The 14,788-nt window shown below is 36.1% G+C and overlaps 1 protein-coding gene across 1 annotated transcript; it reads left to right on the top strand.

The window, feature by feature from the left end:
* The first annotated feature begins 1,735 nt into the window (after positions 1 to 1,735).
* Positions 1,736 to 7,629, top strand: Nanoso (zinc finger protein NANOS-O). The gene is made up of 7 exons (XM_073079412.1): positions 1,736 to 1,897; positions 2,588 to 2,687; positions 2,917 to 3,015; positions 3,113 to 3,265; positions 3,742 to 3,890; positions 4,588 to 4,768; positions 5,914 to 7,629. The coding sequence occupies exons 1-7, from the start codon at positions 1,841 to 1,843 to the stop codon at positions 6,117 to 6,119; spliced, it is 945 nt and encodes a 314-aa protein (XP_072935513.1). The 5' UTR covers positions 1,736 to 1,840; the 3' UTR covers positions 6,120 to 7,629.
* Positions 7,630 to 14,788: the final 7,159 nt, after the last annotated feature.

Genomic DNA, 14,788 nt, shown 5'->3' with positions numbered 1-14,788 from the left:
ATCATTTAAGTTTATCTGCTTAGTCGGGGATTCTATCCAAGATTTTTCGTAAGGTCGAAAGATGTTGACGCGGTGATGGCGGCGCCATGGGATATTTAAGAATGATAAAGCACTTGAGTTTTTTTACAAGGTGTTGATTCTCAAAACTCCATCTCCGATTGCGGCTATCATATTATTGTCGATCTACTTAAGATTTCGGGAGGAATTTGAACTCAAAACCCTACGAATTACGACATTGATTACGAGTATGATGTCACCTCTAATTTATAAAGAATGGATACTATTGTTAATTAAATGCCGCTTTGTGATTTGATATCAAAGCGACGTTTACAAAGAGTCTGTTGTTAATTAAATAATTTATTGCGAGTACCTATTACACAGGTACAATACGAATAGTCAATAAAAATCGACTTGTGGTATATTGCACTTTATAAAACAAAGAAAAAACTGTTTAGATTTTTTTCTCTTTTGTTTTTCAACCGACCCTGTTATTGGTATTAAAAAATGAGAAACAATTATTAGATTCGAATTTCGAATCAGTAGGTATAGGACTAATCTGTGGTATAGGACGAAACTCGTAAATTAAATAAGTAACTCGTAAAAAGCTGTAAGCACGTTACCTTTATTATCTAGTAGGTATGTGCTAAGTTTTAAACACAACTTACCTATCCTTACATGATCCTTACCTATCTACCCCCATAATCCAGTATTACATAAATGCTTTTTATTTTATCAACAACTCGAACTCATTCCATAAGTACGTCAAATAAAGCTGAGAACAGACGGAGGAGAGTGCCAACGAATTCCTACCGTTCAGCGACGAACATTTGTCGCTATAATAATGACACTTCGTTGTCACCTATAGCTGGACAGCTATAATTTATTTGACAAAAATCACGTTAGATAGATAGTCCGGAATAATTTCAAATTGGAAATAAAATCTGTTAAATGTTTAATAGCAAATGAGTCATTAGAAATAAACAAAAAATTATCGATTAATTATAAAAAAATTAACTAACGCGACGACTCGCGTGGCGGAGCGGTCACCATGCCGGTCTGACGCGCAGTGTCCCGGGCAAAGAGTATAGTAACCTAAATAGGAAGTCCCGGGTTTGATCCCCGGCCAGACAGATTTCTAAATGATGAATTTAGATTTCTGTTTCTGTGTCTGGGTGTTTGTGTATTTGTCTCTGTGTATGTCCATAACACCCACGATGCAGGGAATGCTAGTATGGGGCAGTGAGTGTAGAAAACGTTTTTAATCGATTCGACAATAACACAGTTGACAATTATTACAAACAACCACAAGATGACAATTATTGCAAAGTGTTTTATTAATTCAAATGTTATATATCATAATTATGTATCTCCTTACATGTAATATTACTGCGATGATGATCTTTTATTTCACTTACAAAGTAAGTCCCCACGTATTTATTTGCTTTAAATCGTGCACTTTCAGCTGGCCCGTCTGCTTATTTTATTTATATACCAATTGCTTAAGTATGTACGTAAAAATATATATTACTTAAGTTAATTCGACAAACAAAACAAAATTAAATTAAATTATCAATTATCCCAGTCTGTTTAGGCCCTAACATAGCTTAATATTGTAGAATATACCTTGCGCCCTACACAATTAGATTCAAGCGCGCAGTTTGTTTACATTGAATTAGAAATTATTATTTCGCTAGCCACCTGAACCGCCGCCATTATTGTTTTTAACAATCGACCAATGAGAGTCGCGCAATGCTGCGTTCGACTTAAGAGGATGTTTTTTGTTCCATTTTATTTTTAAGTTACGCGTCGTAGGAATCACACGAAATTTATTTTTTTAAATATGGGACTTAATAATAATTTTAGTGATTATGGCAGTGGCAGTGGGAGTTCAGAAAAAGTAAGTTATTTCTTATTTTTATTTATTGACATGTTTATTCGTAATGTAAGTAATGTACTTTGGCACCTAAGTACCTACTCGGCATGTGATTATTTGTGAAAGCAAATATTTTACCTACCTCCATTTAATTAAATCTTACGTCATTAATCTACTGAACGACATTTTTTAACTGTGATTATGATATGATGGGAGAAATAATGGGAGTATTCCACTCCACTTAACACCACTAAACACAATGTAATTTCTACGACCCCTATTGTCATTATCAACCCATTGCTGTCTCACTACACTACCGGGCACTCATTCCCTAATTAAGAGGGATTTGGGTCACATCCACCGAGCTGGCCAAGTACGACGTGGTTACTTTCATACACCTTTGAGAACTTTTTTAAGAACTCCCAGGCGTGTAGGTTTATTCAAGATTTTTTCTTACGCCGTTGTATTAAATGACAATAATTATTTTCTTAGACACATATTTTTGAAAAATCAGAAACCAGTTAGAAACTCTGGGATACGAACCTCGGACCTTTCGATTGAAAAAAGTTTCAACGACTAGACTATTTCTGTTTTAACCTGTCTAGATGACTACATACCTAAGTTTATTTAATACTCAGTAATCGTATCGTGTTAAAAATATAAGCTATTTGTAAACCAAAAAGTTTTTAATGTAAATATTTTTTCCGTGTACAGTTTTCGTTATGGGGTAGTTCCGACACGTGGTCCGCCTTCCAAACACGGCTCCAAGAAGCAGAACTGCCTTCGAGGACCAGATCATCCAGCTTTATTGAAGGTACTTATTTAAATTATAAAGCGACGAAGGGACATTGTTTAATGATAAATATTCGGGGACATTGGGGACAGTAGGACACGTTAATTGGATAATATTATTATTGCACTATTGCAGGCTTGGTTAAACTTGACAAATACAAAAAAAAAAATGGTACTTGTCATAAGATCCGTTAAACTGGTGTAAGAACATAAATATTAGGAGTATTGTTGCTATTGTTTTCTTTCTTCAGGAACAACCAAAGGCTTGGATGCTGTAATGCAAGAGTTCAGGATGAACGGTTCTGATTCTCCCTATGAACCAGAGGAAGATGTTTTATCTAATCGAAGAGGTAAAATATAGAAACCAAGCCGTAACCATTTTATATACCAAAAAATATATATCTTACAAAGAACGTCGAAAGTTTGAACCACCGTTTATAATTCTAGGGTTAACGGGCATGGGTCCATCCAGCGCGTACTTGCGGCAGAAGTCCTGGCCCGCGCCCGACAGCTCGCCGGCAGTGCGCCTGCCGCGCGCACAGCCGTGGCCCCCGGCGGCGGCCGGCGCTACTGACGTCACTTCTACTAGACTTACTGAAGGTAGATTTTGAAATTTGTTAGTTACTTTGATCGTAACGTAAAATTTCGGATATGTTTAGAACTATTATTCGAATCTTCTTTTAGATTTTTTTAGCTACATAGGCTACCACGCTGGCCCAAATATAGATTTATTATATAAACATTTTTCAAAAATCATGTAAAGTTAACGATATCTTCAATTGACCGATGAACCACCACGCGAGTCGCGTGGTGGAGCGGTCCCTATACCGGTCTGACGCGCAGTGTCCCGGGTTCGTTCCCCGGCCAGACAAGTATCTAAATGATGAATTTAAGTTTCTCTATCTGGGTCTACGTGTATGTGTATTTGTCTCTATGTGTGTCCATCGCACCCACGATACAGATAATCTTAGTGTGTGAGTGTGGAGCTGTGAGTGTAGAAAGCATTATTGGCCAATAAATTGAATTGCCAAAACAGAATTGTGTGCCGAACATAAGAGTTTTTTTCTTTCTTTCAGTCCCCACAGTGCCCGAATCTCATGTTGCTCAAGAGGTGATAACTGAGCAGCAGATGCGGGTGCTGCGCTCGCTGCCCAACGCCGTGCTGTACCCGCTGTTGCGGGAGCTCGAGCAGAGCCGCCAGACAGCTAGGGGGTGGAAGCAAGAGGTAAGGGATGGCACTCGGCAAATTTTTTTATATGTTTTTTATATGTAATATAGGAGCAGCAGACGAGCATGCAGTCCACCTGATGGTAAGTGGTTACTGCCGCCTATGGACGTATTTACTCAACTCCAGATAAGATTAGTTACCTTCCTGAGGTCGGTCACTAATACGCCGCTAAGCTTGAACGCCTCGGTTTAGTATTTCTCCCTTACCACACCCTTCAAATTAGAACATAGCAGCGCCTGACCCTATTGTTAATAGACAAATATATTTATTATGTACTAGCTGACCCGGCAAACTTTGTACCGTCTCAAAATCTATTTATCAAATATATTTCATATAAAATATAGCCTATGTTACTCGTGGATAATGTAGCTTTTGAATGGTGAAAGAATTTTTAAAATCGGTCCAGTAGTTTTTGAGCCTATTCATTATAATCAAACAAACAAAGTTTTCCTCTATATAATATTAGTATAGATAGGCCAACGGCGGCACTTACAAATTGTCAGTTAGAATATTTTTCTTAAACTACTACGGGATCGATAGACAGAAATAGGTGTGGCTGTGGTGCCGCTGGAGTTGAACCAATTTAAATCTTGATACGATAGCCCAAATTTAAAATATACATTTAACAATAATATGTCTGAGAATGGAACCCAGGGTCGGTCGCACGTCACAGTCACCTCGCTCTCCCCGCCAGGAGGTGGAGTGCCGCTTCTGCAAGAACAACGGCGAGCGGCCCGCGTACTACCGCTCGCACGCGCTGCGCGCCGGCGGCCGCGTGGCGTGCCCCGTGCTGCGCGCCTTCGTGTGCCGCCGCTGCGGCGCGCGGGGCGACGCCGCGCACACGCTCAAGTACTGCCCGCTCACCACCGCCGAAGGTACCTCAGTAGTAAACATGGCGATCGAGTCGAATCGAACTGAGATAAATCGATTCACAGGAATCGAGGTTCGAATAATCCATTCTGCAAAATCGATCTTCGATAATTTCAGCTCCAAAAGGTCATCGGGTACCCTTGCCGTGAGTTTTCAAAACATCCCATAATTTTACGTTACGTTTACTCAATCCATTATTCTATTCCGTTTGTTTCAGTAGACTGAGAAAACGTAACAATAAGTGAGTGCTCAAGTGACTAGGTATGAACTTTTTGTCTACCTCACATGTTCGCAAAAAGAGAGATAAACATAAAGGACAATATAGTTCTGATACTATCCGCTAGGGGCGCTGATTGGAAATTGTATGGGCAAATACATAAAAAATACCAAAACAATCATATTTGTCAAAACGTAAAACCTCATGGTAAGGGTACAGGACCAAACGAGCACTGAAATTCGTATCCGTCAGCAAAAAATATTTATAACACATTTGATTACGTTCAATCAACTGATGAAATGGACGAAAGATCGATTCACTGAAAAGATCCATTGCTGGAGATCGATTAAAATATTTTTTTTTTTTTTGGTATAAAAATCGATTCTTCGATTAATGGATCTCAGATCACCATCCCTACTCATAAATCATTAATGTTAATATGTATATTGTATGATATGTTTAACCAAATTACGTTAATATAATAAATTTATTTGGTAAAAACATACAAACAAGCAGAGGATGAAATTCGTAACACATATTTTTGTTACGAATTTCCTGTCGCGCAAGTTTATGCTAACATCACATCACTGAAAATCTCAAGAACCCCAAGAATATGCTGGTTATTGTCCTAGGCTGAAAACTAAATTTTCTTCTTTTCTTGAATTACATAACACAGACAAACCTATAGGCAAACAGACAAAAATGATAAAATGTTGTTTTCAGTTAGATCATCTCATAGATTAGTACATACCTACTTATCTATGGAGCAACTACAAAGTTTTACTTGCAGAATGACCCTTTTTACAATTTTATTTAAATTATAAAATAACCAAATAATATATTTTCATACAAATATTTGTTAAGATTTTCTACGATTTCATTAAGATGGGTTAATAACGTATTTTACATTCACATTAATATTTTAAATTGTAGAACGAACAAAATCCGCGGCAATGATGCGTAGCCTGCGCATGACGTCGGGCCGCCGCCGACAAGCGCCATCTAGCGACACTCAGGAATATGTGATGTTTGGGGACAGAACGCCATCTGTTATCGCAGACGGGAACATGTACAACAAATACGAGTCTCTCCCGCTTGACCCTATTTGGGCTGCTTTGGAACAAAAACTGATGTTGTAAGGTTGCAGTGCTCAAATTATTCCTACATAAATATTAAAAACATCCTTTCTTCTTTCTATCAACCAGTTATTAGAAATTTGTTAAGCTATAATTAATTGTAATACCTACACGGTAATTTCGGCTTTCTTATAACCCTTTACTTAATTTACTTAATATCTTAATTTAACTAAGGATTTAAAGAAAAATTAGTGTTTAATATTACATTAGACCCAGTGAACGCGATTATTACTTGTAGCAATGTTACTAGTAGTTCTCATAGATGGCGCTAGTAAATAGTTCCTTACATTATTAAAAGATGGCACTAGCGGTTATATATCTGGATATTATTTTCTAGTACATCTGTTACTATTCTAAAAATTAAAAATATTTGTTAATTGTTGATTATTATTATTACATACTTATTGAATAAACTTTCCATGATGGAAAGTTTAATTGAAATCATGTTCTACAAGACTATTGTAGATGATATTATAATTTTTATTTTTTGAATTTTGACTATTATAAAACGAGGTAAGCCTCGAAATTGTATTCATATAAACTAAGCTAATTTTACTATAAAGTTATTTTGAATACAAACATTGTGTAAAGCAAAAATTTGGACTACTATACATTTTGCACTATTTCATACATAATTATGTTTTCTTTGAAATATTGGTATATATTTTCTAATCAATTATTTTTAATTTGAACTTTGTATTAACATAATGAAGACATCCTTCTTATTATATTTTGACCAGCAAGAAAATGTTAATAAAATACTAAGTACCTATTATACGAAGATCAGATGACATGATGAGGAAGTTTAACCACAAAAAAATAAAATGTTTTTTCATATTATTGTATATTATAAATCGTGTTATTACACTTATCAATTGTTTTTTATAATAGCACTTTCGTTTTCTCGACAATTTACACATTTCAATACATTCATTTTCTTTGTCTATTCTTATTTTTTACATTTTTCCATTTAAAACAGAATAGTAATATTGGATTATTAGGTATTCTGTTTATTTGTTTTTTAAATATGTTTCCTTACAGGATTATAATACAAAATGTAATCTGCTCTTATTTATCACAAATATTTTGAGAAATATTCAAGATAAATATTTTTTCCATACATTACAAAAAAAAAATTGGAGGAAAAATAAATTAACTACTTCGCATGTCACTATCATGTTATTAAATTGTTTTATAGGTATCTGTTTCATTTTGTTATACATATTATTGGAATTAAGTAAATATATTTGTAAAGTACTTATAGTTTTCTTAATTTAGTGTTTTATGTAATTACATAAAAGAATTATGTTTATTCAGTGTTAAAACTAAGATTCTGTTAAGTATAGGTATCTTAATTTACTATTTTGGATTCTATAAAAATATACTTTATTGTTGATTATTATGTGCGAAGAAGTTTCGCTTTACTTTTTCTATGATGCTATATTTTGACATACTTTTTGGGACATTTTCATGGTGTTGGTGTCTTTGGGTCAATAAATCTTACTGATCGTAATGTTCTGCTTTATTTTTATTTTTTTGTGTTAAGTTATATTGAACACCTGTTGGATATACCCCCTTGTAGTTGATATAAACAAAAGCTATAAAGTACAGGTTCTCAGAAGGGCCACCTGATTCGGGTGTCAATTGATAAATATTTTTATAGTTGCGTATTTAAATCGAGTGAGTGTCGAATCAACCCAATGCAAGTGTGTACTTGGGAGAATATTCAGCGCGTTTAACGGAGTAAGAGTGTTCCAGACTTACGGCGTTTTGTTGCGGTGCGGACGAATTGCAATTATATAGTAAATTAAAATTTATAGAAAGAAGATAGCAAGCTTACTAGTGTACAATGTTGAGACTAACGTTGGTTATAGCTGCCCCTAAGCCTCTATATAATGGGTATGGCGGTTTTCGTATCATTAGAGTATTTTGACGGATTGATCGTTAACTAAGTTTTTTCTGTAATGATGTGAATATGATGCACGGACTATGTTACTATAAATTTTACGTTTATCGCGCTTCTTAATTTTAGTTTTTTTATTACATGATATTACACATTTAAACCCTAACTTGTATGGGTGACAATATAGCTATAGTAGTAGTAGTAGTATATATCAAGGTAGAAATGTTTCCAACAGAACCACCATTAATCTAATGAAATATGTAGTTTGAATGTATGAACGTAATAAACGCTGCGTTTTAACCGCTTCTCGTACAACGCCCCGAAGCAGCCGTTCTTCGCCCACGACGCCGCCCAATCCGGATTGCCCGCAGCCATCCGCTTCGATTCCCGGTCAAGTGGGCTCTTTGCTTGGCTAATACACTAACTAATTAGTTATTCTTTTCCTCAGTATATAATAGGTGGTTAATATAAAGTAATTTTTAGATATACACCTAGGTCTTCGATAAACATTATCAACATACCTACATAATCCATTGGTATTATTGATCGAGACCTAGGTATTCCACAGGTCCGGGGTTCAGATCCCAGGCATTATAATTTTTCAAAATGATGTGCGTATTAAAAATTAATTATGGCTTTCTTTAACAGTGAAGGAAATCACGAAGGAACCTGCATATTTAAGTGATTAAAAATATACATTTTTAACTGTACCTATGTAAAGTCTACCAATCCGCACTAAGGTAGACTATGAACTATTTCTTCACGTTCTGAGGGGAAATCCGTACCCAGCAGTGGGACACTAATGGGTTGAATATAATGATGACGTTTATTTTGCACTGTACTAAAGAAGCGTAGTGTTTTTTCTCCACGACACATCAAAATGACGGGAACTATATCACTTACTAATTAAATGCTTACCCTAACGTATAAGTTCCACTATACCACCACCACGAAGCATGAAGCGCTAATCTTGCTACCACGAATAATTAATTAACCTAGAACGACCACCAAGAAAATAAAAGTGTACTTACAAATACAAATATTGATTCTATCCGCTTCGTACTGTGACATATTGGAGTGTCTGACGATTAATAACAGGCTGTATTTGTATTCTGAAAGGGTTCATAGTTTAGTTAAGAAAGCCTTTCCCAAGAAATTAGTTCCGTCTATCTTTAAAACAAAAAGGGTTCTGTAATAATAATAGCAACTTCTTTTTGTAATATAAAAATAGTTTGTAGGTATCCATAATAGACGGGTTGTATAAATATTTTATTAAGGCATCTTAATTAAGTAATAAACTTTTAAATATTTTAATAAATAGTATATTAAGACGACGAATTTTACAAACCCTAATTTAACTCGAAACTTACTTCAACTGAGTTACCGCTTTGGTGCATCTGAGGGTAGAATAGGTAAGTAAGTGGTGCAACCGGAGTCGAACCACGAAGCAGTTCAGCACTTTACAAATTAGTAAAAATTAAAAGTCATCTAAGATAGATTTATCCTCCAAAAAAATGCCTAAGGAACTCTAAAAAGCGTCCAATATTTGTGTACGCGCGTCGAGACACGACGTACCGTTTCTGAATTCATTGACCAGAATCCTTTTGTTTGAAAACCAACTGTAAGTTCTGGCCATACGATCCACTTTCACTAGTCTCCCATTTCGTATACCGAATTCATTATGCTTTATTACTGGGTATTAAGGTTGTTTTTATCGCAAATTAATAGCCCAAAATCTAGGTTATATTCCGGTTGATTTTTGGGTATGTGTGTCAGTGATGTAGCGCAGATTTGGAGGGGGGAGGTTGTGGGGGGATACAGATGTAATAGTCAAAGGTTAAGTTAATCGATTGGTTATGTCAGTTATTCTATAAAACATAGACGGTGAAAGTAATTTAAAAAATTATTTTTGTCGATTTTAGTGTTTATTTATTTTTTAATTAAAGAAGAAAATAATCTCGAAAAAGGTAAGAATAGTATTATTCTTACCTTGACGATTGAATGATGTCCTTTTATACTAACCTAATATTTTTTTTATCAATAGTCTTACAAAGGATACTGTTTTCCAAATGAGAAAATTTAAGCCATAATGTAAATATTGGTAGATTTGTCATACTTTTGACAACATTTCCTAGAAAACTCTCTCAAATAGAGGTTTCCTCTCGATAAATCTTCCAGCTTAAACATGTAATAAATAATTAATTTCTAATAGGAATGTTGCTTCGCAGAATTAGAAGCATGGGATTTACCATTCACATGAGATGTCGACATTTATAACACCATTACTCTACCTACCTCTGGTCTTTTACACAATATCTTTAATGTAAGGATTTATAGGAATAGGAACGGAAGGATAGGATATGTATACAATGTTAATTCGAAAACATCTAAATAAGTAAATACCAGTGGCGGTATCCGCGTGGCGGCGCGATCATCATACCGGTCTGACTCACATAGGGGTTCCGGGTTCGATCCCCGGCCAAACAGACACCTGAAATTGAGACATCTGTTCTATATGTGGATGTTTGTGTATGTCCATGGCACGCACGACACAGGGAATCCTAGTGTGGGGCTGTGATTGTAGAAAGCGTCTATTATTATACACTTCTCTCATGGATAAATCAGGTAACCTACCATTCTGACAGCAATATTAATACCTATCTCAGCTACCGTGTCTGACTGTCACAGCTCAGCTGTGTGACCGTTAATTTTCAGGTCACGAGTTAATTAACCACTCCCACAGATGACTGTGTAAAATTCGTTCATTTACATACGTGAGGTTAGACGGTGTGGGCAGGACGGCGATTAGCTGTTGTGCAACTATGGGGTGTTATCCTCATGCATAGGCAAATAGGCACAGGCTTAGGAATTACTGGAGTTTATTCTTGGGTTAGTATATTAAGTTTAGATAAGATGTTGGAGCTGTTTATGGTTTGGCAGAGGCAAAGCATTGTCACCGTCATACGGACTGGTGATTCTACGATCTTCATTTGGGACGGGCTTAATCTATGTTGATGAAAGCAGGCTTTGTTGTCTTGCATAGAGCAAAGAAAAAAAGCTCATGCTTTAGCAATGTAGGTATGCAGTATCTAAATTTATAAAACGGTCCTTAAATTTACAGATGAACTTAAGTTGGTATATTCCGCGCCAAACTGCTAGTCCACTTTGAAGTTATTGCAAGCAGGTGTAGTTATACAATTTGCTATGGCGACGCGACTCATTTCTATATTCAGAGCGGACTAGCAGTTTTATGCGAACTATACATGAATTCAGATTTAGTAGAGACCTAAGTTACCTTTAATTCCCCCGTCCCAAAATAAACTGCGTAATAACAGGGTAGGGGTAAGCAATATTTTATTCTAGTTTGAAGGCTGTGTTGAGTGGAATGTATTTTGCATTTCTATTTCAGCATTGAGGCATTATTACTAATATACATCAGTCTATTTAAGTTAAAAGTAGGTCCAACTGTTATACAAATCGACAAATAGACATAAATATAATCACTATCATATATCATCAACCCATTAACGTCCCACTGCTGGGCACGGGTCTCCTCTCATAATGAGAAGGATAAGGCCATAGTCCACCGCGCTGGCCAAGTGCGTATTGGTAGACTTCACATACCTTTGAGATTATTTTTAAGTCTCTCAGATAATTAATTTCTAATACACACATAACTTTGAAAAATCAGAGGTGCGTGCCTGGGATTTCAACCTCGGACCCCTCTATCGAGAGGCCGAGTTTCTTAACCACTAACTAGGCTATCACTGCTTATAATCACTATACACTATACACTCTATAACCTTAGGTTTCCACATTTGTTTAGGTATATTAGTATCATATTGCCCTAAGTTTTTTTTTTTTTTTTTTTTTTTTTTTTTTATATATTTAACCTAACGATAAGGCAGACGGGCTACCTGATGGAAAGCAGTCACCGTCGCCTATGGACATTTGCAACACAAGAGGAGTCGCCAATGCATCGCCGGCTTTGAAGGAGAGATCTTTTTACACCCCTCTTGAAGAGCCCCATGTCATAGTCCTGAGGGAATACCTCAGGACCTAAGTATAAAAGAAGGATAAAAATATTAGGTCATCTACAGTAACAACAATGTAAATAAGGTCCTGCATCAACATATGATCAAAATTACAAGAAAGGTTGTTTTTATTAATAACTGCGCGTGACTAAATTCAAGTGAATTTTTGATCTCCTTGGACAGGTACCAAATGACTCATGAGTAAGCTTTATTGGAAATATATTTTAGCAATATATTAAGTGTATTTTTTGTTCTTAAATACAGACAGATAGATAGTCGCCAAGGAAATAATAATTTTGTCATGTGTTAAAAGTTTTACATCTAAATGTGAAATGAAATGTGCTTATCATTTTCAGTACAAAAGGTATAGTTTTAATGATAAAACTGTATTTTGGTGTTATAAAAGCCGCGTTAAGATGTTGTTAAGCTGCTGTCGTCAGTTTTGATGGGTATATAACAAATGGTGGATTATCTTCCTTGGGATGTTTTCCCCCGCCCTTAAAACAAGCGAATCATTTTAACTCGCACATAACTTCCAAAAATCATTCTTGGATTCGAACTCCGCTCTCCCAGTTACCGGCCGAAATTACTAGGCTTATAAATTCCACCCGAGCTGTACGTTATCGAAACTGGCTACGTAACTACGGCATGGCCTACGCGGCGTAGCGAGAGAAATGGCGGCCTTGTTTCTTGACCCACTGCCGACGTCGCCGCCGAGCACCGCGCGAGCCTGTTCTACTGGCGTTTAGGCTTCTTGCAGATTAGGGAGCTTTGCAATGTGGTTGTAGTTTTTTTAAGAATTATATTCACGGATTTTTTTAAAAGTCACTATTATGAGTGTAAAAGGCAAATTGACTATAGACGGAAAAAAAATCTTTGTAACGTGAGTGAGATAACTAATCTCTGAGCTTAAACGTAAATACATTATTTACATGCTTGCCTAACTAGGAATAAAACCCAAATTAGTAGTTGTGTGTGGGACGACGTTGTTACACTCCAATGCAAACTTTTCCTAATTTAATATAAGACTTTAGTCCATTTAAAGATTAGTGTTAAAGGTTTAAACCAAATATATCTACATAGAAACCTTAAAATATTCAGTAATAAGTTTTCAGTAAGCCTCAAGCTAGCGGTGTAATATACTCCCTTGGAAGTTTAGGTTAGGCATTAAAACATTTTAGAACTAAAAAATAAAAAAAATGTCTAAGCTTTATATCCGGAGGTTCCTGCGTCCTGCGTTCCTGCGTGGAGCTACAATTCACAATTTAAAAGAGGAAAATACCTTCGAGTCATATCTCTGGAGTCATCCACCCTATCAAGTCCACCCTCTCTCAAAGAACTCCTTCAAGATTTGCCATCAAGGTCCTAGATGCCATTAAGGATGCTAGGTTAGGACACGCATAACCAAAAATAAATAAACATTCAACGAATCATCACAGTATCATACATCAATGTAGTTTACATATCGTACCAGTTATTTAGTGGTTATCCTTAATATTACTCAACACCAATTTAAACTTGCATCTTCTAAGAAACAAAATAAGTTAAAAGACATTTTAAATATTTCTAAAAATTTAAGTAAAACATAGCATATTCGATTAGTCACATTGTGCAAGGCAAACAGAAGCGACGTCATGCGAGTACATGTACTCACGGATGATGCTAATATGTTCTGTCCATAAATAAACGAGCGCTTACCATCAGTAAGTAGTGATAGCCTAGTAGTTTAAAACTAGTCAAAATTAGTTTAAATTTAATTTAGAATCAAAGGCAAACATCTCTGAATTTTCGAAGTCGAAATCGAAGTGTGTATAATACCTCAATTATAACATATTTTAACGATTGAAGGAATTGTCGTGACGAAACTTATGTAACTATGGGTTCTCTAAAAAAGTCCTTAAAGTCGTGAAGTTTTACAATGCATGTACATTTAGGCAGTGTATGGGGTTAGAATATGATTTAATGTCTTTTCACTCTGAATAATAAGCAGCGTGGTGGACTATGGCCTAATCCTTCTCATTCTGAGAGGAGACCCGTGCCCAGCAGTGGGACAGTAATGGGTTGCTGATGAATAATACATCCTCGGCCGACGTGTCTTCTGAATGACCGTCTCAGATCCGCTAAGCGGTCGGTTTGTCGGGTGCCCCTAATGCAGCCTTCAGAGGCTTATTAATGATGAACTTGACAGCTCGAGGCCTACTTATTGATGATAAAATACAATGCCGTGTATAGTGTTAGGAGGCTCTACAAATTGTGTTGAGTAGCTATTTGTTCTAAATAAAATTGATAAGCGAGCTTGCAATCCAACTGGTGTTAAGAGGTTACTACTAATGATGTCTATAGGCAACCTCCTTATTATGATATTGTAGTAGAAAACAAGCATGCATTCTGAGTGACTAGTACGGTATAATAAGTGACTAGTACCGCCCATGAACATCCTTAATCAACATCAGATAATACTAGATTTAAACCGAAATGCGTTGCTACCCTCCGAGTTACAATTCCGGTCCCCTCCGAGAAAAACGACTTCCTTACCATACCCGTCAAAGCGGAACACACCAGCACTTAACACTGCCGTTATAAGGCCGAAATACTTAGATAGGTAGGTAGGTATAGTGAGTAGGTGCTCGTAGATATGGCGGTTGTGCCTCCGAAGTCGAACCACAATATTTCATAATATTCATAATCTCCTCATATAAGATAAGATAAAGGACTAAGAGTTTATATCATATATC

The sequence above is a fragment of the Epargyreus clarus genome, unplaced genomic scaffold, assembly GCF_041222505.1.
Source record: "Epargyreus clarus isolate Ecla_fem2 unplaced genomic scaffold, WU_Ecla_fem_2.2 ptg000014l, whole genome shotgun sequence".
Lineage (NCBI taxonomy): Eukaryota > Metazoa > Arthropoda > Insecta > Lepidoptera > Hesperiidae > Epargyreus > Epargyreus clarus.
Note: the sequence above shows the minus strand (reverse complement) of the source record. Positions and strands in the feature narration are given on the sequence as shown.

What these genes read in the sequence shown, in the direction of transcription:
- Nanoso (XM_073079412.1), top strand. Translation starts at nt 1,841, where the DNA reads ATGGGACTTAATAATAATTTTAGTGATTATGGCAGTGGCAGTGGGAGT. An exon ending in GCAGTGGGAGTTCAGAAAAA is followed by an intron (nt 1,898 to 2,587) that starts GTAAGTTATTTC and finishes TTCCGTGTACAG; the next exon opens with TTTTCGTTATGGGGTAGTTC. An exon ending in CCCGCTCACCACCGCCGAAG is followed by an intron (nt 4,769 to 5,913) that starts GTACCTCAGTAG and finishes TTTAAATTGTAG; the next exon opens with AACGAACAAAATCCGCGGCA.